Below are 23,534 nucleotides of genomic sequence, written 5' to 3' on the forward strand. Positions count from 1 at the left end.
GCTATGTAACCCTATTCAGTTGCCTTTTCGTTTTCATTACTTTTTTTTTCTTTTTTCATTCAAGTCTCTTAAAGTTTTTTTTTTTTAACCTCAGGTGAACGTGGTTTTCCAGATGAAATGGCAACTTCCAGAGAAAAAGAGACTGATGAAGCAAGTCCAAAGTGTATCATGGTGGCATTGTGAGAAACATACTATAAGGTACCAATGTCAAGTTTCATAGGAGCACAGAGCCCTTGGGAACATATTCTAAAAGCTAACGTCCCATTTCCCTAAAAATACACACGCACATTGTTGCATACAATTTTAGGGGTTCTGGATGCCATAGCTGCTCTATGACATAAATGCATGCAAAATTAATTTAGCAACTAGTCATATGGGAGAAATATATAATAAGATAAAAAAATAATTGAGCACGGGCCTGTGAACCAAAAGATCGTGGTTCGATTCCCCGTCAGGGCGCATACTGGGGTTGCAGGCCGATTCCCTGCAGGCCAATTCCCAGCAGGGGACGCACGAGAAGCAACCATACATTGATATTTTTCTCCCTCTCTCCTTCCCGTCCCTTCTAAAGATAAATAAATAAAATTTAAAATATATATTATTAAAAAATAATAATATCTATGAAAGCAGTAACTTAGTTCCAGTGCATAGTAGGGACTCAACAAATTCTCATCTCTTCAGATCTGATTAATGGCTAATAGTAATTTTTGCCTTCAAACAGAGAATCCATACCCACTGTTTAACGTCGATATTGTAAGAATTTGCCACAGGGTGTCACTACTGTTCTAGAGAAAGGCTTGCGCAGACTCCGCCCATCCCAACTTCGCCCCACCCCACCTTCCTTAATTTAAAAAGACCAAGTAGTATCTGTGTGAAGAGCAGGGGGTTAGGGAAGAAGATTACTTTTATATGCGGATAGATTTTTAAAATAAATGTAATAGTAACATAATTCACTATATTTGAATGTTCTAAAAGTACTGCATCGACATGTTTTGGAGTACTGGGCAGCAGTCCTAGGTGTAAAAATTAAAAATTGCCTTGAAACACTTGACTCCAAGCCAGAGGATCCAGGGGGAGTCTCGGTCTTTCCTCCTTCGTTATAGATCTGTTGAGTACCTGTCATGTGAAAGGCATCCTGCAGTTCACAGTAAGCCGAGAAATTGGGGCATATCTGGTCACTCTCACAATAGCTCAGAGATTTGATTCAGGATCCCCACAGAGCATTTGGTCACCCCAAAGAGCCATTCATAGTTACATAGTTACTGGACCCCCCAAAATGTCATAATCCTATACCCTATAGTGCTGCCTGGGGTAATATCCACCCACCACTGCTGAGGGGAGCAGCGAACAGTCATCTGTAGTATGTTGACTTGGCCCACGGCTTCCGCCTTCTGGGCACCACTGAAGGTACAACAGAAAAAGCCAACAACATCCCTGTGAATGCTTTTGTCTTATGACAGTGTTTTTGAGATATACACATACCATAAAATTCTCCCATTTAGGGTGCATGAGTCATGGTTTTTAACACGTTCAGAGAGCTATGTAGTCATCACCACTACCTAATTCACTTATCCTGGACACTTCAGATAAATGGAGTCATAACACAGAGACTTTTTCAGGAGCAAAGGGAAGCAATTCTCTCCTCTCTACTTCAGCTACCATGGTTTGATTGGATGGATTGCTTCTTCCAGAAAAGAGTTTCCAGAATAGTGTTCCATAGATAAATTGATAAATCCTTATAATATAGTCATACACCATGGACTCCCTTAGGGAAGTTTCTTAACATAGCTAAACAACACAGCCAAATTGAAGGGAAGTTGATTTTCCTCAGGACAAAGGTGACTGAAATTAATCATTTTCTGAAATCATTACTTTTTAAGTACAGTCTGAGAAAATGTGGAGTCTGTTTGGGTACAATACTTGTATCTATTACCTTATATTCTGAAGTAAGAGACAAGAAAAATTAGCTACAAGTCTCTACTAGTCTTTCTTAATTAACCATTAAATAAACAACCGAGTCCTCCACCCAGGCCCATAGAGTAGAGTGAGCTGACAATAATCTGCTGGGCAGTGGAGAATTACATTGACAAAGAGAAACCATGCCAAGAATTATAATAACCATTTCCCTCTCACCAATCCTGCAAGATAAGTGCCATTAAAATGAGAAAGTGAGGCTCAGTGGGATTCGATAATGTACCCAAGGGAGACTGCACCCCAGGTGCATGGAAGTGCTGAGTAATGGATAAGTGCACAGAACAAGGAGACAAGCTTCTGGATTTGAATCCTGGATCTACAGCACACTGCCTCTACTTGGACAAGTTCCTTTACTGCTCTGCGCTTCAGGTTGCTTTGTAAGGATGGGATGCTAATAATACCAACCTTATAGGGAGGTTGCAAGGTTCAAATAAATTAATCCCTAAAGCATTCAGAGCAGTGCCTGGCACTATCGTGTTGTATTATAACCCAAAGAATATCCAGGAGTTCATGCTGATGGAAATAAATGATGGAATAAATAAGTAATGGAAGAGAAGGGAAAATCTTTTTTACAGAATTCTAAATAATATATGTAGATATTTTCCCCTCCAGGATATGGAGCTTAATTCTCTTCCTCTTAAGTGTAAGCTAGACTTAGTGACTCACTTCCAAAAAGTACAGCATGGAAAGAGAAAAACAGTAACCTTGCTGTGGAGAAACCTGGGGCAGAAACCACCTTGACCAAGCGATCAAGGTTGACAGTATCCGTAATAACTCATGTTGACATCAGGTACCCCCCGATTTGCTACCTACACTGCAGAATGGTATATATATCCCTTTTCCTTCTTTACACACTTGCCTCAGTTTAGGGATATGCATATGTGTATGAGTATATTCAGGAATATGACATGAGGTTTGGAAGGAAATAGAGCTAATGGTTAACAATGGTTACTTCTGGGGACTAGTGTTAATTGGAGGAAAGAGGTCAGATAAAGGAGTACTTTCACTCTTTATTCTATATATAGTTCTTTATTGTTTAAAATTTTGCGGCAACACTTTTTAAGTTTTTATTAATTAAAAAAATAAAAGAAATGGTTTAAAAGAGGATGAAAGAGCTCTAGGGAGGAATCCGCAACTTAAAACTCCTTGGCTCTGGTCTCCTCACTAAGCATCTTTAGAAAACTTTTCTGATGAGTCATTTTCTACTTTCATTTACCTTCAAAATACTTGAATCACACCAACAGAATTTAATGCTACTCTTAAATTTGAACTCTCTTTTCTCAACTCTAAAATTTAGTGTCAATGCCAGCAGGAATGTTAAGATGTGTTGCCTAGTTAGGTAGCAAGCCCCTGTCTATCCCAAGTACTCCACAGACCTCCTGGCCAATCCAGGATGAAGTCTGGATATATATCAGATGTTGGAGTATCTAGGATCTAAATGATAGCATATAAAGGAGAAGTGAAATATAAATAAAACATTGTTATATGTGATTAATGCCAAATTCTATCAACACGTAGACAGTTAAGTGCAAATGTACGTTTTCCCCTGATGTTATGTAGATATAATCATTGACTATATTTCTTCACAAAGTGGAATAAATATTTGTTAATTAATTGAAGAATAATGTCACACTGAGTACAAGACAGGGTTATGTGGCAAATGTAACTGGAAAAGATAAAGAGCATCTCCACTCCCAGGGCTCTGGGAGAGAGTCCAAGTTCCAATCTCTGTCCAGCTGAGGCAAGTGGCAAACGTGCGAATAAGAAAATACATGTCCTGCAGGCCAAAAATCATTGGAGTTTAAACATGAAGGCTATGAAAATGACTATTGGCAGGGGAAGAACATTCCACATCTTTACTGAAGCCTCAAGATATCAACATTTTCATTGGTGAAATTAGGTATTACTCTACAGGAACCTCAGATGCCAACCTAATCACCCTGACATTAACAACGAAATAAGATTGGCTACAACATTCATTCTACACTTTGCAATATCCATTAATGTCCCCTATGTTGTCTGTGCTATCACAGAGGATTTATAATCCCATAGTTACCTACAGATCCAAAGTCTCTGATCCAATTGTTTCAGACTGTGAATAGCCCCATCTTTACAAACTCCCATCCCTGGTCATAAAATTTAGCACATCTTCCCTGTTTCTGGGGGGAAGGAAAAGAAGTATTCACACAAAGCCTTTGAGTTTTAACAGATTTTGCTTAAAGTTTTGTAAGATGAATGGTGTTGGCATCAGAATTCAATAAATAACTTAAATCCAATTAGATATCCACGCCATTCAAAAGACCCTCTGTCGTTCATTACATGGGAAGGAATAGCAATTTCCACTTCAGCTTCCTTCCAGACTTCTCGCCTCTCTCCCTCTTTTCCCTCCCACCCCCCCCACCATATGAGTGCCCTGAAAGTATATAAGCTGACAGCTTTCTAGAAAGCATTTTTCATGCTGCTTACTTTTCTTATTAGTGCAGATAATATTATAGCTTGCAAAATGGATTTTGTACGCTTTACTAGTTACACGAAAATCAGTAGATAACAGGAATTCTAAGAAAGACAGTAACTTTTTTCTTCTTTCTCTAACCTCTTTACTCTTTAAAATTTAACCTAATGGTTAATGTACTGTAAGTAGTTCAAACATCACCAGATTCTTTTTACATTTTGGATTTGCATGAAAGGACAATGCAATTAAATCCATCCCATTTATAATGTTTATGTTTACTGCTGTGAGGAGTTGCAAATTTGTCAACCCACTGAGCACTGAAGCTCAATTTGAGTGTCAAATCATATTATTAAACAAAATAATAACCTTCTAAAGGTGCTATTAAAATAACTTTGGGCACCATGGTATAACCTACTTTGAGGTATGAGTTTAAAGTGCTTGCAAAGTGTTTTATAAAACTGATTCACAATAAAATATAAGTCATTATAGATATTTTCCTTGCTCTTTTTTATATATAAGATACTCAGAAGCTGTGATGAAAATCGACTTAGATCAAGGCCATGCAGCGTGTGCGACACACTGCACGATGTGGGTGCAAATGACTTCAGTTTGGGCAGGAAGGTGCCACAGAACTGCCTATCATTTCGTCAGCGATGGCCAATATATAAAGCCTTGCCCACGTTTTAGTGGAAGTTTGGGTAATAGAAATATGAACTTAGGAGTATAACTTGATAGTCTATGAGATTTAGATTGGGGAGGAGGGTGACTCCAAGCAGAAAACCATGCAAAGAGAAGTACGGGCGTGCACAGGGAATCGGGAGTTCTCTAGTTCATAACTCCTGACCCCTGGTAATAGGGAGATGTAATCCTAGAGTTCTGGAGTCATCTGACTTTATAATAATATTAATAAGGATAATTGCAAAAAGAATTCATTCTATTAAAAGTTAGAGAAGAGCCCTGGCTGGTGTGGTTCGGAGGACTCAGCGCCAGCTGGCCAAACAAAATGTCACTGCTTTGATTCCCAGTTAGGGATATTGAGCTATGGTGGATTGAACTGGAGCCATTATTTCCAATTTGACTATTTTAGAGCTTAATGGGGCTATCAACAATGGGAAAAGAAGCGGACTGATTCCTCCCGTTACTAGAAGCAGGGGCTGCGGCAGTTACAAAGAAAACCAGCTGTCCTGGTAGAAAGACATGAGGTGATAAATACATAGCCTCCCGGTTTCCCACTGCACCCTTCACTGTCAAAGTTGAGATTTGCCTCCTCTGCACAATGTACTGCCAGCCTTTTACACTAAAAGCCGACTCAGTCTATCAGAGCAAAAACACATCTATTTTGTATGCAGTGCCTTAAGAAAATAAACATGTCTTTAAGCATGGCCTATTGCTGTTAACAGCATGTATATATATTTTTAAAATTATTTGCTTATTTATTTTGTAGAAACAGAGGAAGGGAGGCAGAACGAGGGAGAGAAACATCAATGTGAGAAGGAAACATCCAGCAGTTACCTCTCCTACATGCCCCAACCAGGACCTGAACCCACAACCTAGGCACATGCCCTGACTGGGAATTGAACCGGCAGCCTTTGGGTTTGCAGGACAATGCCCAACCAACTGAGCTACACCAGCCAGGGTTAATAGTGAGTATTAATTGATGATGAGCTTTGTCATAAATTGAGAATTTTTGTGTTTCATCCAATTGTCTAAGTAACTGGACATCCTTTTCAGTGATATAATAAAATATCACTGAACATATCATTTCTTAACACACCCTCTATGATATGAATACATCCGAAAGAACATCATGTACATAAACCATAATGCTTCATCTTATTTTACATAAGCTTGAAATCTTTAAGTGGACTCCACAACTTCTTTATAGTAGGAAAATCTTTGTTCAACCAAAGAACAAAGCATCCTATAAATTCAACATTTCAGCACATAGTTTAAGTATTTTTAAATAAAAATTTTAGAATAAAATAAAAGTCTTCCAGTTGCTGTTTTATATTTTAAAAGTTTACAGCAAACACTACTGAGAAGCTTGTGGGATGTGTTTCATGGTTGTCTCAACATAGAGGTTAAGGAAAAGGAGCATTTGAGATCTTATTCTTGGCATATGTCATCAGTTCAGCTCAAATAAACTCATAAAAATTCAAAAAAATTGTTAAGGAATACATCAAACAGAATAGTACAAATACAGTTAATTCTGCCCTTAAAGGCTATTTGTTTAGCATCAATTTCTGTAGTTGGACTTGGAAAGTTGTTTCTAAATGCAATAATTTTGTTTTGAGATACAAATGTATTTCAGTCAACATTGATTGCCACCTAATGGGAACAATGAGTAAAATATATGCACTGAAGCCTTAAGGTTGTAAAACACATTTGGCTTCCCGAATGTCTTCCTAGTAAGCTATGGCTTCTTGTCAGACAAGATAGCAACCAGTAGGGCATCCAACATTATTGTGGACACAATGAAAGGTGAAAGCTGACTCCTTGGATTTCCATATGAACTCTCAACATTAATAAAATAAGGAGATAATTTTAAAATGGAGATGGGTGAAGGAAGGAGAAGAAATGACTCCATGACATAGGTTAACAACTCCTTTTTATTCTTGTGTTGACTCTCCCGTGCTTCTTTGCTGTCTCTCACTGGGCTCTAACGTCATTATACATATCCCCCCTCAAGCCTTTAACTTTGCTTCTAGGGATAAATATAAATAGATTTTCTGGAAAGGTGCGAGCAGGCAAGAGTAATTCAACAAACAGTGATGGAATAACTGAATATTCACATAGAAAGTAAAGGAACCTCATGAGGGACAAAAGTGAACCTCTGGCTTTACTTACACCACTTATAAAAATTAACCTGAGATTTTCCTGCTGTTTGCACCCGCTCTGGTGCCATCGTGCTTCTTGTGAGGCCGAGCCTGAGAATGCAAAGCGGGGAGGCAGAACCAAGTTCCCTGGTCCGAGACAGTGTAGGAGCTGTTGGGAAGGTTGGCCATGGGTGTCTGACCCCAGAGGAGCTTGAATGAGTCTAATCTGAGAATATGTCTATTTTTAATTCAATGAACCCTTTTCTGCAAGCTCCTTTGACACAATGCAGGAATTAAGAAGGAAGCAAGCTTACAAGAATGATCACAAGAATTTCAAGCAAGATTGCTTCTTTCTCTCCATTTTATTTACTTTGTCCAGATTCCAGCCAATAAGACTCAGCTCAAGGAATTACATTCTTGGAGATGTTGGAAAAGGACATCTGGGTCTTGGAAGATAACTTGAAATATGCAGGGAGGAATAAAATTAAAGGGTATTTTTCTTAGAAAACATTTGTCTGATTTACCTGTCAAGAATTCAAAGATTTATATGTGATAAACTGATGTGGGTCCTGGCCAGCAGGATCCGTGTGTTGTGGCAGCCATGAACAAATTCACATGGACTACAGAAGTCCTATGGAGAAGAAGGGACAGCTCTGACGCTCTCTAAATGTGAAAGGGCCCAGGCCCTGCCTGGACAGGCTTTTATTGCTTTTCTGGGTACATTACATTGAGGATGGTCTTCACTTATTATGCACAGGTTCACTGTAGGTGATTACCTTTTACAGATAACAAAGGAAAGAATGTTGCTAATTACTTCAAATAGAAGAATGTTACAGATCAAGGGGAAAAGTAATTGGACTGGTTACATTCTATGCTTGGGAGGTTTAGCTCAGATTTTAGGAAGTTGCAGTAAGTAGTTGCCTCCTCAATTCAGGGTGAGAGAGTTTTAGCAAAAGCAAGCCTCATAGTGGCCTAGGTATAATGCAGTTCTGATTCCCCACAGGAAAACCTCTCCGTGGGCGTGGTTCCTATGTGCTGACTAGCTCCCCACTGACCTTTCCAAGTGGGGGCTGAGCTACTTTCCCATGCCATGAGGAATGGCTCCCTATATTAAACCTAAGCAACATTTTACAAAAATGGATAATCAAATGAGGAAATTGGTCAACAAAGACGAAAGGAGAAAGAAATGAAAGGTAATAACACTAGGAGTGAAACATGATGTGGTTAGATCTGAAAATGGTGACAGCAAAGACAGGATGGGACCTAGGCCTACATGAAGTTACCATGCGAACACATTTTAAAAGCTTGATGAAATCCCTGGCTGGTGTAGCTCAGTAGATTGAGCATGGGCCTGCGAACCAAAGGATCACGGTTGAATTCCCAGTCAGGGCACCTACCTGGGTTACAGGCCGGTTCCCAGCAGGGAACACACAAGAGGCAACCATACATTGATATTTCTCTCCCTCCCTCCTTCCCTTCCCCTCTAAAGACAAATAAATAAAATCTTTTTAAAAAAAGCCTGATAAAAATTAAAAACAAGATTAAGTTGCTTTAACATTTTTTATTTTTTTTATCAAAGTGTTCTGGTTATTTCTTTTCTTTTTCTTTTTGATTTTTTTTTTGTTTATTTATTGTTAGAGAGGGGTGAAGGGAGGGAGAAAGAGAGGAAGAGAAACATCGATCAGTTGCTTCTCACATGGCTCCCAACAGGAGACCTGGCCCACAGCCCAGGCAGGTGTCCTGACCAGTAATTGACCTTTTGATTCACAGGCTGGCTGGCACTCAATCCACTGAGCCACACTAGCCAGTGCCTTAGGCAACATTTAGAATTCCGCAGACTATAGCCTACCCTATGGCCCGCAACAATTCATGCCCCTCCTAAAGGAAAAAAAAATTAACTTCCTCCCAAGTTTCCCCTCTCATGCCATTACAGCATCAGCTCAAAAACCCAAGATTTCATCATCTAAATCATCTATATCAAGTGCAAATGAGCTCCTGGGTATTCAGGCATACTTCATTTTACCTCATTTTGCCTTATTGCACTTCACAATTTTTTACAAATTGAAGGCAAGACTACAGCTCAGCAAAAAGACTACAGCTCACTGTATTGTCATACTCACTTTATTGCGTGATCTGGAAAAGAACCTGCAATGTCTCTGAGTTGTGCTTGTAGTCGGGTAAGTACAGTTCCTTGAAGCACAATTTCTCTTGGCAGACCTGTGAAGCTGAAGAAAGCAGCTGTCTTTCCCCAGCACTCACACCATACAGTGGTGGGGACAGGCATAGGAAAACAGCGACATTCCCTTTCAAAAAAGATAAATGGGAGATAAAAATGAGTCACTGGCAGATAACAATTCTGGCAGCCATCTGGGCCAATGTTGGATTTGACCCTTAATGAGTGAGTCACAAGTAGCAAGATAGCAAGATGGGGTAGAAGCCTAGGGTGGATAAACCAGGCTTCCATGGAAAGCCAGACTTCCATGTTCCACTCTTTGGAATTCCTGTAAAACGAGAATGGACAATAAAACGTTTAAACGCAAAAAAAAATATTAATGAGTTGAGGGAAAGAGAGCACTTTGATTCATTCAAAAACGTTGAGTGCCTCCACGGGGCACTGTTGCGAGGAACTGGGTAGACCAGGCGCGGTCCTCAGGATGCTCCCAGCAGAGTGACAGTAGGTCAGGGACGCCTCCGCGGGCCTTTGAGCTGAGATTTAAACAATCAAGAACAGGCCATGCTGAGATCGGAAGAAACAAAGTTCCAGGCAGAAAAAGAGGACCCTTCAAAGGCTCTGAGCCCTGCCTGACTGGAGAGTAGGCAGGAGGGAGAGTAGCTTGAGTTTTAAGTCTAAATAACTTGACAGTATAGATCAGGGGTGCCAAACTCATTTTCACCGCGGGCCACATCAGCCTTCCAGTTGCCTTCAAAGGGCTGAATGTAATTTCAACTCCTAAACAGTTAAGGAGTAGTTACATTCATATACTCCTAAAATTAGTTTGGCTCTTTGAAGGCTACCGCGAGGCTGATGTGGCCCCCGGTAAAAATGAGTTTGACACCCTGTTATAGAGAAATGGGGGAAATAGGTGGAATGGCTTAAGCAGGTGTGTTTGGAGGCCAGCACGGTCATGCAGCGCTGGAGCACAAGCTCCTGGGCCGGGGCCAGCTTAGCTGCTCTGAGCAGCTGAACCCTGCCTGGAGCCTCAAATCCGCTTACTGACTGACGCGTTAAGGCCGGGAAAGCGCGCGCCCTACCTTAGGGAAGCTTGGGTCTCGGCGCCCGCCGTAGACGCTGAGACAGAGGCGGCCCGTTGCCTTGGAGCCAGCGAGACGCCGCTCGGCCTCCACCGCTGCGGGGAGGCCCTGCTGTGGGTCTGGGTCATCATGTCTGTGCTGGATGCGCTGTGGGAGGACCGGGACATCCGCTTCGACGTGTCCTCGCAGTGAGTCCCCGGTATTCCCCAGGGGCCTGGAGCCTGTAGAGGGCGCCGCGGCGCACTTTCGGGACCCGCGGGCGGAGCCAACTTCCTCACAGCCGTCGGCCATGGCGAGGGTGGGAGCGCTTTTACGCCTGTGGTGGGCACCTCGGGAAACCCTAGAGTGGCCAGTCCCGGCGGGTCTGCAGAAGCCGGAGTTACTGCTGGAGCGCGTCTAGACTGCACGGTCTAGGTCCCGTGCGATCCCTGGCCGGGAAACCTATCAGGAAGCTGAGCCGAAACCCCACGCAGGACCTGGGCGTTTAGTACACCAAGCGAGCTTGGGGTGCCAGTGTCGTGGGTGAAAGGAACGTAGGACAGGGACTCAGGAAACCAGGATTCTAAAACTAAGCCTGAAATAATAATATACATTATGAGCCCTTAGGTAAATTACTTCGGCATTCAATGCTTGAGTCTTCTTGTCTGTAAAATGAGGGAGGTGGCAGTAAGTAAGCATTCTCCGAAATTCCTAACCACACAAACTTTATTTCCGTAAGTAGATGGCAAGCCTGCATCTACTTGTTTGTCTAAATCACCAACAGGGAGAAGAATCACCGTTTTGGAGCCTCTCAAACAGAAGTTTTTGGAAAATTTCATGCTTTAAAGAGAGAATAGTTAGAAATTTCTTGTATTAAATGTTGGAAAACAGTAGAGCTAAGGTTCTTGGGTTAATGGCATGGAGCTTATTAGCCACTCATGATTCCTTATCACGAACAGAACCTAGTTAGATGGAAAAGTGAAATCGTAATTTTAAAGGCATATTTGTGACTAAATAGATAATACTAGTGTGATCTTAAAACCTTTAAGAAGTTATACAGGAAGGAGCTTTATAAAACCATAGTTGCATATTACACACATTCTATGATTTTTCTGTAGTTCTTAGCATCCGTGATCCAATAAAAATTGATTTCATGAACATGTTTAGTTATTAAACATCAAATGCTTACTATGTGCCGGTTACTGTGCAAATAGCTAGAGATACAGAGATAATAGCAAATTATTTTCCTCACTCCCCTAACCCTATTAATGCAGGAGATGTACATTGACAAGTGTTATTTAAAATTCAATAAATGCTATTTTGAAAAAAAAATGAACAAAAAGCTGGGGGACTGTATAAACAGAGTAGTTGATTCTGCCTAGGAACAAGGCCTCAAATTAATTCCTAGGGGAAGGCCTCAGAGAAGAAATGATAGTTGAGTCAGGAAGAATGGGCAGAGCCTTGTCAGGGAAGACGGGGAAAGTATTCCAGAAAAAAAAAAAGAAAAGAAAGAAAAGCAGGCTCTCAGATATATAAACTCCTTTGGCTAGAAGGTAATGTCTGGCAGGTAGAGGATAGAGGTACAGATAGAAAAATAGGTTAGTCAGACTGTGAAATGTTCAGTGGAGGATTTTGGACTTCATTTTCTAGGCAGCGGGATGACATGGAAGACTTAAGCAGGGAAGTGATATACATATGAAAATATATCCGTATTTTCAATAAGTAATTGAATTGGCTCTATAGAGAATGTGTTAGAAAGCCCTAATACATATTCTGCTCGGTTTTCCTTTTCGTTTTCCTTGACACACTGGAATACATTCTATCAGTCAGCAAACTATTCTTCAGTCTTTGTTTCCTTTTGTCTCCTGTTTCTGATTGTTTACAAAGTCCTGATGATGCTTTGCCTTAACCTGTTCCTCCCATAATTGCCTGACCCCCTTTCCTCTACTCAGAAACATCTCGGGGTACTCCACTGTCCACAGGATGAGGCCCGTCCCTGTCTGACTGGCATTTATGGTTCTCCATAGTCTAGTTCATCCTTATTTATCCAGCTATATTTCTCACTACCTCTCAGTGTGGATCTTGTCCAGCCAGGCCACTCTTCACACATTCCCTCATCCTTTCTTATTTTTGGTCTTCCATCATGCATATCCCTTGCCCTGTCCCCTTGCCCCTCCCCCTCTTTTTCCCCCCAACTCCCTCCCCTCCAAATTCTACCTTTCCTTCTGGTTCTGACTTCTCTACATGACCCGGCCACTCCAGGCCCACTGATTTCCGGGTTCTTGAAGTTCTTGAAAAGTTCATTTTCAAATGCATGAGCATTTGGCACTTTATCATTTATACGGTTGGCTGTTTTATAGACATATGTCTTTTCTCCTCTTCAGTAGATTTCAGTGGCTGTATTGTAGTTTTAAAATTAAAGCCTTCATATTTATTTTAGACAACTGAAAACAAGACCTGGAGAAGTCCTTATTGATTGTTTAGATTCAATTGAAGACACCAAAGGAAATAATGGGGATAGAGGTGAGTATATTACCTAATATATGTTATGTTTCTGGTTTAATTTACAAATGTTAAGTCATATTAACCAGGGAAAAGACATGAAACAGCATTATATGTAAATATAATTGTGGGAGTGGAAGAGTTGAATCCTCAGACTTTCCTCAGACTGAAATGGAAGGACAGGTAGGTATTAACCCTTTAGCCAGGAATACCCTGGCTTCCCTCATAAGTCCCAGTTATGACAGCAGTTTTATTCATCGTGACTATTAAAAGTCCAGAAGCTTATTTAGTGGCACTGCCACTATTTTTTTGTCTTCATTCAGCCATTGCTTTGCATAAAAGAGCAGTCAGTCATATTTACCACAATGGGTTGCATGGTTACAACGGAAACACCTGAATTAAAATGTGTTTGAGGGGAAAAAAATGTCTAGGAGCTCAGGGTCATGGGATAGTTCTGACTTTGACCATGGGATAGGATCTGCCTCCCACAGAAAAGATTATGGGGTAGTGGAACACAAGTAGGTCATAGCTGGGCTACGTGGGGCCATGCTTCCTTTTAGGAAATCCAAGCTTGATGCACAGTCCCCTAACACTGACACCTATAGATGGACATGCGCAGAGCAAATGTAGTGCTGTGTTGTGAAGTCTATTTATAGGTTAAGCACTAGAAAAAATTGTGAGACATCTCTGAATGTCGCTGAGGAGCAACCAGGGCTGGACTTGAGTTCCTCCCAAAACAAATTGTCCAAAGGCCTTGCTGCACACAGCAGCTGTGCATGGAACCAATGGGCCAGTGATCAGCACATCTTAGAAGCATCAGTGCTGTTTTTCAAGGTAAAATAGGGAATGAGAAGTGGGCGGCTTAGTGTATCTAAAAGTCTTTATGGGGAGAGAGGAGGTGTAGTAGGGTGGGGAACCTCTTACCGATGAGAAAAAATGAGGAAAAGGAGCAGACCTCATTCAAGTGAGAAGGATCAGCAGTTCCTAGAGATAGAGCGGTACCCTCACTGGTCAGAACACACTCTGCAGCATTCTGAGCGGCTGGTTGCTCTCTGAGCCTTTCTTATGTTCTGGGATGGCATGTGAATAGCAGGTTCATTTGTGAGCCTTTCTTCTCTGTGAGGGGAACCTACCATCATTACCAGCTGCAGACATCCTGTCAGTAGCTGCAGCCCCTCATTAAAGGAGTGCTTAGATCACCTTTCTGAAATGCCTCCTGTCTCAGCCAAGCCCAGGTGAGAATGAGGTGCCAACATCCAGTAGCTAACAAGAAGTCTTAGTTTGTGCCTTTGGGGTAGAATAATCTCTAGACAGTCAGATCTTGACAAAACCTGAATTAACTTGAAGCCAGGAGAAAGTTGTGGTCCCACATAGATAGGCAAGAACTCTTTCAACACAGTCCATCCATTAGTCCAAACAAAGACCGTGGGTACACAGTGAGCACAATACCCTATAATGGCCCTTCAAAGTATTGAGGGAAAAACATCTCCCTGGCCAGAAATCTTACTTTTTTAAAAAAAGGTTTTATGTATTTAGCCCTGGCTGGTGTAGCTTAGCCCTGGCTGGATTGAACACAGGCTGCGAACCAAAGGGTTACGGTTCGATTCCCAGTCAGGGCATATGCTGGGTTGTCTGCCCAGCCTCCAGTGGGGGCCATGTGAGAGGCAACCACACATTGATGTTTCTCTCCCTCTCTTTCTCCTACCCTTCTCCTCTCTAAAAATAAAAAAAGAAATAAAATATTTTAAAATAGATTTTATATATTTATTTTTAGAGAGAGGGAAAGAAAGGGAGAAGGAGAAGGAGAGAAACATCACTGTGTGACAGATACATTGATTGGTTGCCTCTCAAATGCCTCCTACGGGGGACCTGGCCTGCAACCCACACATGTGACCTGACTGGAAATCAAACCAGCGACCCTTCAGTTTGCAGGCCAGCAATCAGTCTGCTGAGCCACACCAGCCAGGGTTTACTTTTTTATTTTTAATATTTTTTAATCCTCACCCAAGGATATGTATGATTTTAGAGAGAGAGGAGTGAGTGGCAAGGAGAGGGAGAGAAACATTGATGTGAGAAAGAAACATCAGTCAGTTGCCTCCCATATGCACTTGGACTAGGGATCGAAGCTGCAGCTTGTTTGGTTACAGTGCTCCAGCCAACTGACCCGCTGGGCCAGGGCCAGGGCCAGAAATCTTACTGTTAATAAAAATGCCTGTGTGTCCACACACCTCAGAAACAATTGTTCAGAAAATGGAATTTTACAGGAATATGCAGAGCTTTTGGTTAGTAAGAAGGCATAAAGGGAAGGAGAATCCTGTTTTCTAGCTATCTCTTTCTCCTCCTTTTCAGAAGTTTGAAAATGACCACCAGTAAGGCACTCCCAGGTTCAGAACACTCCATGTCAAAACTATAAATACCCCAAAAGATTAACGAATAATCCATTTCAACTGCAAGTTCTCTGACATCAAATTATCAGATTAGTTTTGCACACTGAAGATGTGTGGAAATGAAACAGCCATATTTCTAGTCTCACTTGTTTGAGAGACTGGAAGACGCAGGGACAATTATAGTTTAGTGTTTGGGAGGACAGAGAGGAAAGTCCACACTTAGATCATTATGTGTGGGGTTGTAGGATGGGGTCCTTTAGCAGGACAGAGGCAACGTAAGAATGCCAGAGACTTGTAGGAGAGGTACCAAGAACAGAAAAACAGGTTAACAGAGTTGGCTAGTGTGGTTTTATAAGGCAAAGTCTTCCCACTCCATAATTTTTCCTGGAATTCTGTAATAGAAAAAGATCAAAAAGATAGATGCCCTGGGCTTATAGCCCAGTTGTAGAGATACAGTGTTACTTTGGTGAAATAGCATAAGATGAACATAAATCAATGTATCTGCAATAATAAAATAAATCATTGCCCTAGTTGGTGTGGCTCAGTGGATTGAAAGCCGGTCTGCGAACCAAAGGGCTGCTGGCTCGATTTCCAATTAGGGCACGTGCCTGGGTTGTGAGCCAGGGCCTCGGTGGGGAACGCTCAAGAGGCAGCCACACATTGATGTTTCTCTCCCCCCTCCCTTCCCCTCTATCTAAAAATAAAGAAATAAAATGTTTTTTTTTAATCCTAAAAGTAATTTTGTAAAGAATTAAAATATTTAAAAAATAATTATAGCAGTTAACACAGTGAACGTTTACTATTTTCCAGTCACTGGTTTTTGTATTTGTTTTGTTTTTACAGATTATATGTATTTATTTTTGGAGAGAGGGGAAGGGAGGGAATAAGAAAGGGAGAAAAACAGCAATGTATGAGAGATACATCGATTGGTTGCCTCTGGCACACCCCCAGCTGGGGAACCTGGCCCACAACCCAGCCATGTGCTGGGACTAGGAATCAAACCAGCCACCCCTCCATTTGCAGGCTGGAGCTCAGTCCACTGAGCCGCACCAGCAAGGGCACTAGTCACTGCTCTAAATCTTTTACATAGTATGCGTAATCTCACATAATAATAAGTAATAATAATACTACGAAAAATGAAATAGATGCTATTATCATTTTTTTTCAGTAAAGGAACTGAGGAACAAGAGGCTAATTAACTTTTCCAAGTTTACATAGATACTAAGTGATAAACCGAACTGCCTGCATTGCTTTCTAAATTGCTAAGATTGATCACATTATGCTCTTCTCAAAATTTTTCAGTTCTCCCCAGTCCCAATTCTAAACCCCATCCCAGTGCCTCCATTGCTAACATTATGTCAGTATTTCTTGGTTTAGCATTGAATTACTTCTAGCTTATCCACAAACAACCTTTCTTGCTTGCGCCCCCATCCTCCAGGTATCCCTCCATATCCAGCACCTTTTTCCATCTACCCATTCTCCCCTGCCCTGAGAAAATGCATGGACCACATCAGAGGCCCCTTGTGCACTCTGGTTCCAGTTGAAAGAGCTATCGCAGGTCAAAGGGAGGCAGGAGAGTGAGGTCTGGGTATTTATTCCCTGGGTTCTTCCCATCCAGAGCACTCAGCTCTTTAGGACTCTTGCTCCTTCCAGACTTGGTTAACTGCTTCCTGTCCTCCTCCCTCTGGGCCTGGGGTGGTACAGGTCTACTGTACTCACTTAGGGTTCCTGACACCCCACCATGCCTTCGAAATAAGTACGTTTGTATAGAAACCTCAATGATCCTAATGGGAGTGTGCCATCTATTTTCTGTTTGACGCCAGCTGATAGATGCGGGGTCAGCAATTCTATGATCTTGGGTGAGCCTTCCACTCTAACCAGGTGGGGTTACTTATTATTTGTTAAACATACCATGTAATGTTCTGCAGCTTCTCTTGAGAGTGCTTTCCTTTATTTTTAGAATCTCTTAGCCCATCTCACTCCAGCATTCTTACAGGCTTAGTTTCTTTGATTTCAGATATTCAATAGTTGTCCAACCTTTTGGTGTCTCTGGGCCACACTAAAAGAAGAAGAGTTGTCTTGAGCCACATATTAAATACACAGACACTAACAAAAACAAGAAAATCTCATAATGTCATAGGTAAATTTACAGTCTTGTGTTGGGCTGCGTTCGTAGCCATCCTGGGCTGCATGCGGCCTGCACACCGCAGGTTGGACACCTGTCTGGGGGGTTCCAGGGAGGAAGGAATATGACCTGGCTATAGATTACTCATAAAGGAGATCTGTAAAAATAATGGGTTGAAGAAATATTGTGTTGAACAAAGTTCAGAGTTTTACTATTTCAGGATATCTCAAAGCTATTGCAAAACGCCAATTGTATTATAAATCTCTAAGACACAAGGTTTACCATGCTCAGATTTACTTAACTTCTTTTTCTCCTTGCCATATCCACAGGACACACTTTGAGAAATGAAGTTTATCTAACTTTGTATTCTCCTGTAAGGACATCAGTCTGAGGCATTAAACAGACTTCATCCTGGCTATAATTTCATATGAACAAAAAGTTTTCCCACAGCAAAAAAAAAAGAAAGGAAGAAAAATTTGGTATAAAATTTGGTATATGAGTATATGAGTCGTGTGGCAGGGACTAGAGTGTATGTGAGAGTTCTTTGAGAAGTGTGATTTCACTGAATGGCTTTGCAGTCATACCATCCCATAGTCATTCTTAGTTGTACATATATGACTTGCTGGGATCCCCAGAACAGCTTCTACCAAGACAAAGAACCAGAACCCAATTCTCTCCTCCATCAGTTTCAGTCAAACCAAGATGTTAGCAGTGAATACTTGTATCCCTTCTTTAACTATCAGATTTTTGTTTTGGGAGGTTCTGAATCACACACTGTGTACCCTACATAGGACAGATATGCACAATAAATACTTTCAATCAATAAATGTACGAAAAACAGCTATGGGTGTTGCTGCTGATACTGGGCCAGAAGTTCCATGTCTACCTTATTCTGTATGACAAAAGCAAGTCCTTACTTAAGGTATCTTGTTTGTTTGTTTGCTTTCAGGTAGACTCTTAGTAACAAATTTAAGAATTCTCTGGCACTCTTTGGCATTACCTAGAGTCAATCTTTGTAAGTATCTTTGTTAGATAACACTAAAAAGAAAAAGTACTTTGTCAAGCGAACTTACACAGTGGCTTTTGATACTGAAAAAGCTATACCATGAAATACATGGAAATCTTTAAGTTGATAAAAATCTTAGAAATCCTTGATTAACCACTGACTGCATCATAATGCGAAAGAAATGTTTTTCAGTTTGTTTATTTTGTCTCCTGGACATACAGGACATCAGTGCTTTTACATTGAATGATTTTTTTGTTGTTTTTTTTAATTTGTTTTTGTTAGTTTTGTTTTGTTTTTGCTTATCTCTGACATTGTTAAAAGTTATTGTAAGTCATCCCAAAGAAGGGAAATCTGAATTGTAATAGCAAAGTACAACCTTTTATTGGGTTAAATCCCATAACTTATTTTTTAAAACTATTTTAGATTATCTACCTAGACTTTTTCTCTTGATGTAGTAATGCTAAGATTTTTCAGTAAATAATACTGTGTAAGTTTTAGAGAAGTTAACTTTCTTATTCCCATGTTATGAATGTATTTTGTCAAAGGGGCAGAATTGACTTTATATTTCTTTTCATTATTTAACTTATATTTGTAGTTTTATTAAAATGTTTAAAAGTTTTTTATATTTCATTTTTAAAACTTAAAAATTCTGTATATAGATTTTTCTATTTATTGTATTATGTTCTTTAAATTCTTTGCTTTTGAATTTTAGCTATCGGTTACAACTGCATAATGAATATTACAACGAGGACTGCTAACTCTGTAAGTCTGAAAAATATTATTGAAATATATACAGTGAGGAAACATTAGCTATTTGAGGTTGGTTTTTGTTTTCACTATAAATGAGAAATTGCTTTTAAAATCTGAACTTTTAAATAAATTTGTCCTTACAGAAATTACGAGGCCAAACTGAAGCTCTTTATATACTAACAAAATGTAACAGTACTCGTTTTGAGTTTATATTTACAAATTTGGTTCCTGGAAGTCCTAGACTTTTTACTTCTGTGATTGCAGTACACAGGTATGGTAATGATTTGTAGATTATTGAATATTTTTACAGTTCTGTGATATAAAGGTCTAGAGGGGTGTCCAGCCCACAGCCTGTGGCCCACACGCAGCCCAGGCTAGCTATGAATGGCCCAACACAAAATCGTCAATTTATTTAAAACCTTTTTTTTTTTTGCTCATCGGTTTTTGTTAGTGTTTGTGTATTTAATGTATGGCCCAAGACAACTCTTCTTCTTCCAGTGTGGCCCAGAGACGCCAAAAGGTTGGACACCCCTGGAAGTTTAGAAGTGTGGTTCCATCTCCCACCAAGCTCTGTTGTAATATTCTAAAGATATATAGAAGAATGTGTTGTATTGTCACTTAATAAACACTTTGAAGGGATTCATAAAACACATAAGAGTACTGAAGGTTCATAAAAATTTCTCCTTTGAGCAACAATTAAATAAACAAACAAATAAATAAATATAGAATTTAAAAAAATTTTCTCCTGAAGATTCTATTAAATTAACCTCGAAGGCAGTTACAAGGTGTTAGAAAATTCATTCAGTATAAGTAACCAAGTTATATAATTTAACGAATGACCTAAAAAGATTATTTCTCTAATAGAAGTCAAGTTTGTGTGTTTTCCCCAAACAGTTTTGCGTTTTGTGGTTTGGTTTTTTGCGGGGGTGTTTTTGGTTTGTTTCTTTGCTAAATTCTTCTCTTTTCACTACCTTAGCTCTCTCTTTTTTTTAGTCTTCATCTGAGGATATGTTATTGATTTTAGAGGGATAGGAAGGGGGGAGAGAGAGGTGGAGAGAGGGAAACATCAGTGTGACAGGGGAGCATCCCTCAGTTGCCCCTGTGCACTCCCCAACCCCGGGACTGACCCCGACTTGTCGGTGCGCGTGAAGACGCCTCCTGGCCGGGGCCTTGGCTCCTTTTTTTTGCAATCAGTCCTAAGGGCTATGATTTAAGAAATAAATTTGGCTAAGATGACAGGCAAAATAAATATATACACAAGTTGATACACATATACACACAAGTATAATATATATACCATTGTTTTAATTTACATTTATTACTAGTGATACTTAAATTTTTCTTTTGTTATTTATAGTTTTCTGTTGTAAATTTCTAAATTATATTCCTATCAGTTATATATATTGCACATGTATTTCTTAGTTTCCTAATTTTTTGATTATTAATTTTGATTTTTTTACTCTAAATAATGGTTTAGTTTTTTTGTTTGTTTTGAGATATAATTCACTATTTTGAAGTTTACAGTTTGGTAGTTTTTGGTATATTTACAAGGTTGTGCAATTGTCATCACTACCTAATTCCAAAATATTCCCATCATCCTAAAAAGAAACTGCCAAGGCAGTCACCCTCATTCTCTCCCCACCACAGCCCTTGGCAACCACTGACTTACTTTACATCTCTATGGATTTGCCTATTCTGGACATTACATATAAATGGTTGACTTTTTTTCTTTGACTTTTTTCACTTACATAATGTTTTCAAGGTTCATCCATGTTATAGCACATGTCAGTATTTTATTCCTTTTTTAAAAATATATTTTACTGATTATGCTATTACAGTTGTCCCATTTTTTTCTCCCCTCTATTCTCCTCCTCCCTGTACTGCCCTCCCACCAGCATTCCTCCCCCCTTAGTTCATGTCCATGGGTCATACATACAAGTTCTTTGGCTTCTACATTTTCTGTACTATTCTTAACTTTCCCCTCTATTTTGCACCTACCATTTATGCTTCTTATTCTCTGTACCTTTTCCCCCATTCACCCCTCCCCCTCCCCACTGATAACCCTCCATGTGATCTCCATTTCTGTGATTTTGTTCCTGTTCTAGTTGTTGGCTTAGTTTGTTTTTGTTTTATTTAGGTTCAGTTGGAGATAGTTGTGAGTTTGTTGTCATTTTACTGTTCATAGTTTTTATCTTCTTAGATAAGTCCCTTTAACATTTCATGTAATAAGGAATTGGTAATGATGAGCTCCTTTAATTTAACCTTTATCTGCCCTTCCATTCTAAATGATAGCTTTGCTGGATAGAGCAATCTTGGATGTGAGTCCTTGCATTTCACGACTTTGAATACTTCTTTCCAACCCCTTCTTGCCTGCAAGGTTTCTTTTGAGAAATCCGCTGATAGTCTTATGGGAACTACTTTGTAGGTAACTGTCTCGTTCTCTCTTGCTGCTTTTAAGATTCTCTCTTTATCTTTAATCTTGGGTAATATAATTATGATGTGCCTTGGTGTGTGCTTCCTTGGGTCCAGAATTCTTTGGGATTCTGTGTGCTTCCTTGGGTCCAATTTCTTTGGGATGCTGTGAGCTTCCTGAACCTCCTGGAAGTCTTTTTCCTTCGCCAGATTGGAGAAGCTCTCCTTCATTATTTTTTCAAGTAAGTTTTCAATTTCTTGCTGGTCCTCTTCTCCTTCTGGCGCTCCTATGATTTGGATGTTGGAATATTTCAAGTTGTCCTTTCAGAATATTTCAGAGATTCCTAAGCCTCTCTTCATTTTTTCGAATTCTTTTTGAATTCATTTTTCTTCATTCCTTTTGAATTCTTTTTTCTTCATTCTGTTCTGGTTGAATGTTTATTTCTTCCTTCTAGTCAAAATCATTAATTTGAGTCCTAGGTTCTTTCCCTTCACTGTTGGTTCTCTGTATATTTTTCTTTTTTTTAAATATATTTTATTGATTATGCCATTACAGTTGTCCAATTTCCCCCCCTTCATTCCCCTCCACCCTGCATACCCTTTCTCACCCAGATTCCCCCGCTTTAGTTCATGTCCATGTGTCATAAGTTCTTTAGCTTCTACATTTCCCACACTACTCTTGTCCTCCCCGTATTTTCTCCCCACTGTCTATGCTACTTATTCTCTGTACCTTCTCCTTCACCTCCTCCTCCCACTCCCTATTGCTAACCTTCCTTGTGATCTCCATTTCTGTGGCTCCGCTCCCGATCTAGCTGTCCTCTTAGTTTGCTTTTGTTTTAGGTGTGGTTGTTAATAACTGTGAGTTTGCTATCCTTTCCCTGTTCATTTTTTTATCTTCTTTTTCTTAGATAAGTCCCTTTAACATTTCATATAATAAGGGCTTGGTGATGACAAACTCCTTGAACTTTACCTTATCTGAGAAGCACTTTATCTGCCCTTCCATTCTAAATGAAAGCTTTGCTGCTTGGATGTAGGTCTTTGGATTTCATGACTTGGAATACTTCTTTCCAGCTCCTTCTTACCTGCAAGGTCTCTTTTGATAAATCAGCTGACAGTCATATGGGAACTCCTTTGTAGGTGACTGTCCCCTTATCTCTTGCTGCTTCTAGAATTCTCTCCTTCATTTTAATCTTGGGTAATGTAATTATGATGTGCTTTGGTATGATCCTCCTCGGGTCAACCTTCTTTTGGACTCTCTGAGCTTCCTGGAAGTCTATTTCCTTTGCCAGAATGGGGAAGTTCTCCTTCAGTATTTGTTCAAATAAGTTTTCCACTTATTGCTCTTCCTCTTCCCCTTCTGATACCCCTATAATTCGGATGTTGGAACGTTTAAAGATGTCCTGAAGGTTCCTAAGCCTCTCATCATTTTTTTTGAATTCTTGTTTCTTCATTCGTTTCTGTTTGGTCATTTTATTCTTCCTTCTGGTCCACTCCCTTGATTTGAGTCCCAGTTTCCTTTCCATCACTATTAGTTCTCTGTACATTTCCTTTATTTCGCTTAGCATAGCCTTCATTTGTTCATCTAATTTTCGACCAAAATCAACCAGTTCTGTGAGCATCCTGATCACCAGTGTTTTGAACTGAACATCTGAATGGTTGGCTATCTCTTGGTTGCTTAAAAGTATTGGCTCTGGGGCTTTGATTTGTTCCTCTGTTTGAGCCATAATGTTTTGGTCTCTTCACACCTGTTACATATGAGGGATGGAGCCTTAGATGTTCACCAGGGTGGGTCAACCCAGGTCACTGGGTTGCGATGCTATATGTGGGGTCAGGGTCTGAGAGGGAGCAATGGCTTTTGTTTTGCTTTCTCTCTGGTTTC

The 23,534-nt window shown here is 40.1% G+C and overlaps 1 protein-coding gene across 1 annotated transcript in view; it reads left to right on the plus strand.

Annotated features, from left to right (window-relative positions):
- The first annotated feature begins 10,540 nt into the window (after positions 1 to 10,540).
- BBS5 (Bardet-Biedl syndrome 5) overlaps positions 10,541 to 23,534 on the plus strand; it is a 29,269-nt gene continuing 16,275 nt past the window's right edge. The window contains exons 1-5 of the mRNA XM_037140688.2: positions 10,541 to 10,682; positions 12,914 to 12,996; positions 18,437 to 18,502; positions 19,206 to 19,255; positions 19,387 to 19,514. Of these exons, the coding sequence (XP_036996583.1) occupies positions 10,624 to 10,682; positions 12,914 to 12,996; positions 18,437 to 18,502; positions 19,206 to 19,255; positions 19,387 to 19,514 (386 nt within the window). The 5' untranslated portion in view covers positions 10,541 to 10,623. The remainder of the gene's footprint in view (positions 10,683 to 12,913; positions 12,997 to 18,436; positions 18,503 to 19,205; positions 19,256 to 19,386; positions 19,515 to 23,534) is intronic.

This window comes from Artibeus jamaicensis, unplaced genomic scaffold (assembly GCF_021234435.1).
Source record: "Artibeus jamaicensis isolate MK-2021 breed Jamaican fruit bat unplaced genomic scaffold, CSHL_Jam_final contig_391, whole genome shotgun sequence".
Taxonomy (NCBI): domain Eukaryota; kingdom Metazoa; phylum Chordata; class Mammalia; order Chiroptera; family Phyllostomidae; genus Artibeus; species Artibeus jamaicensis.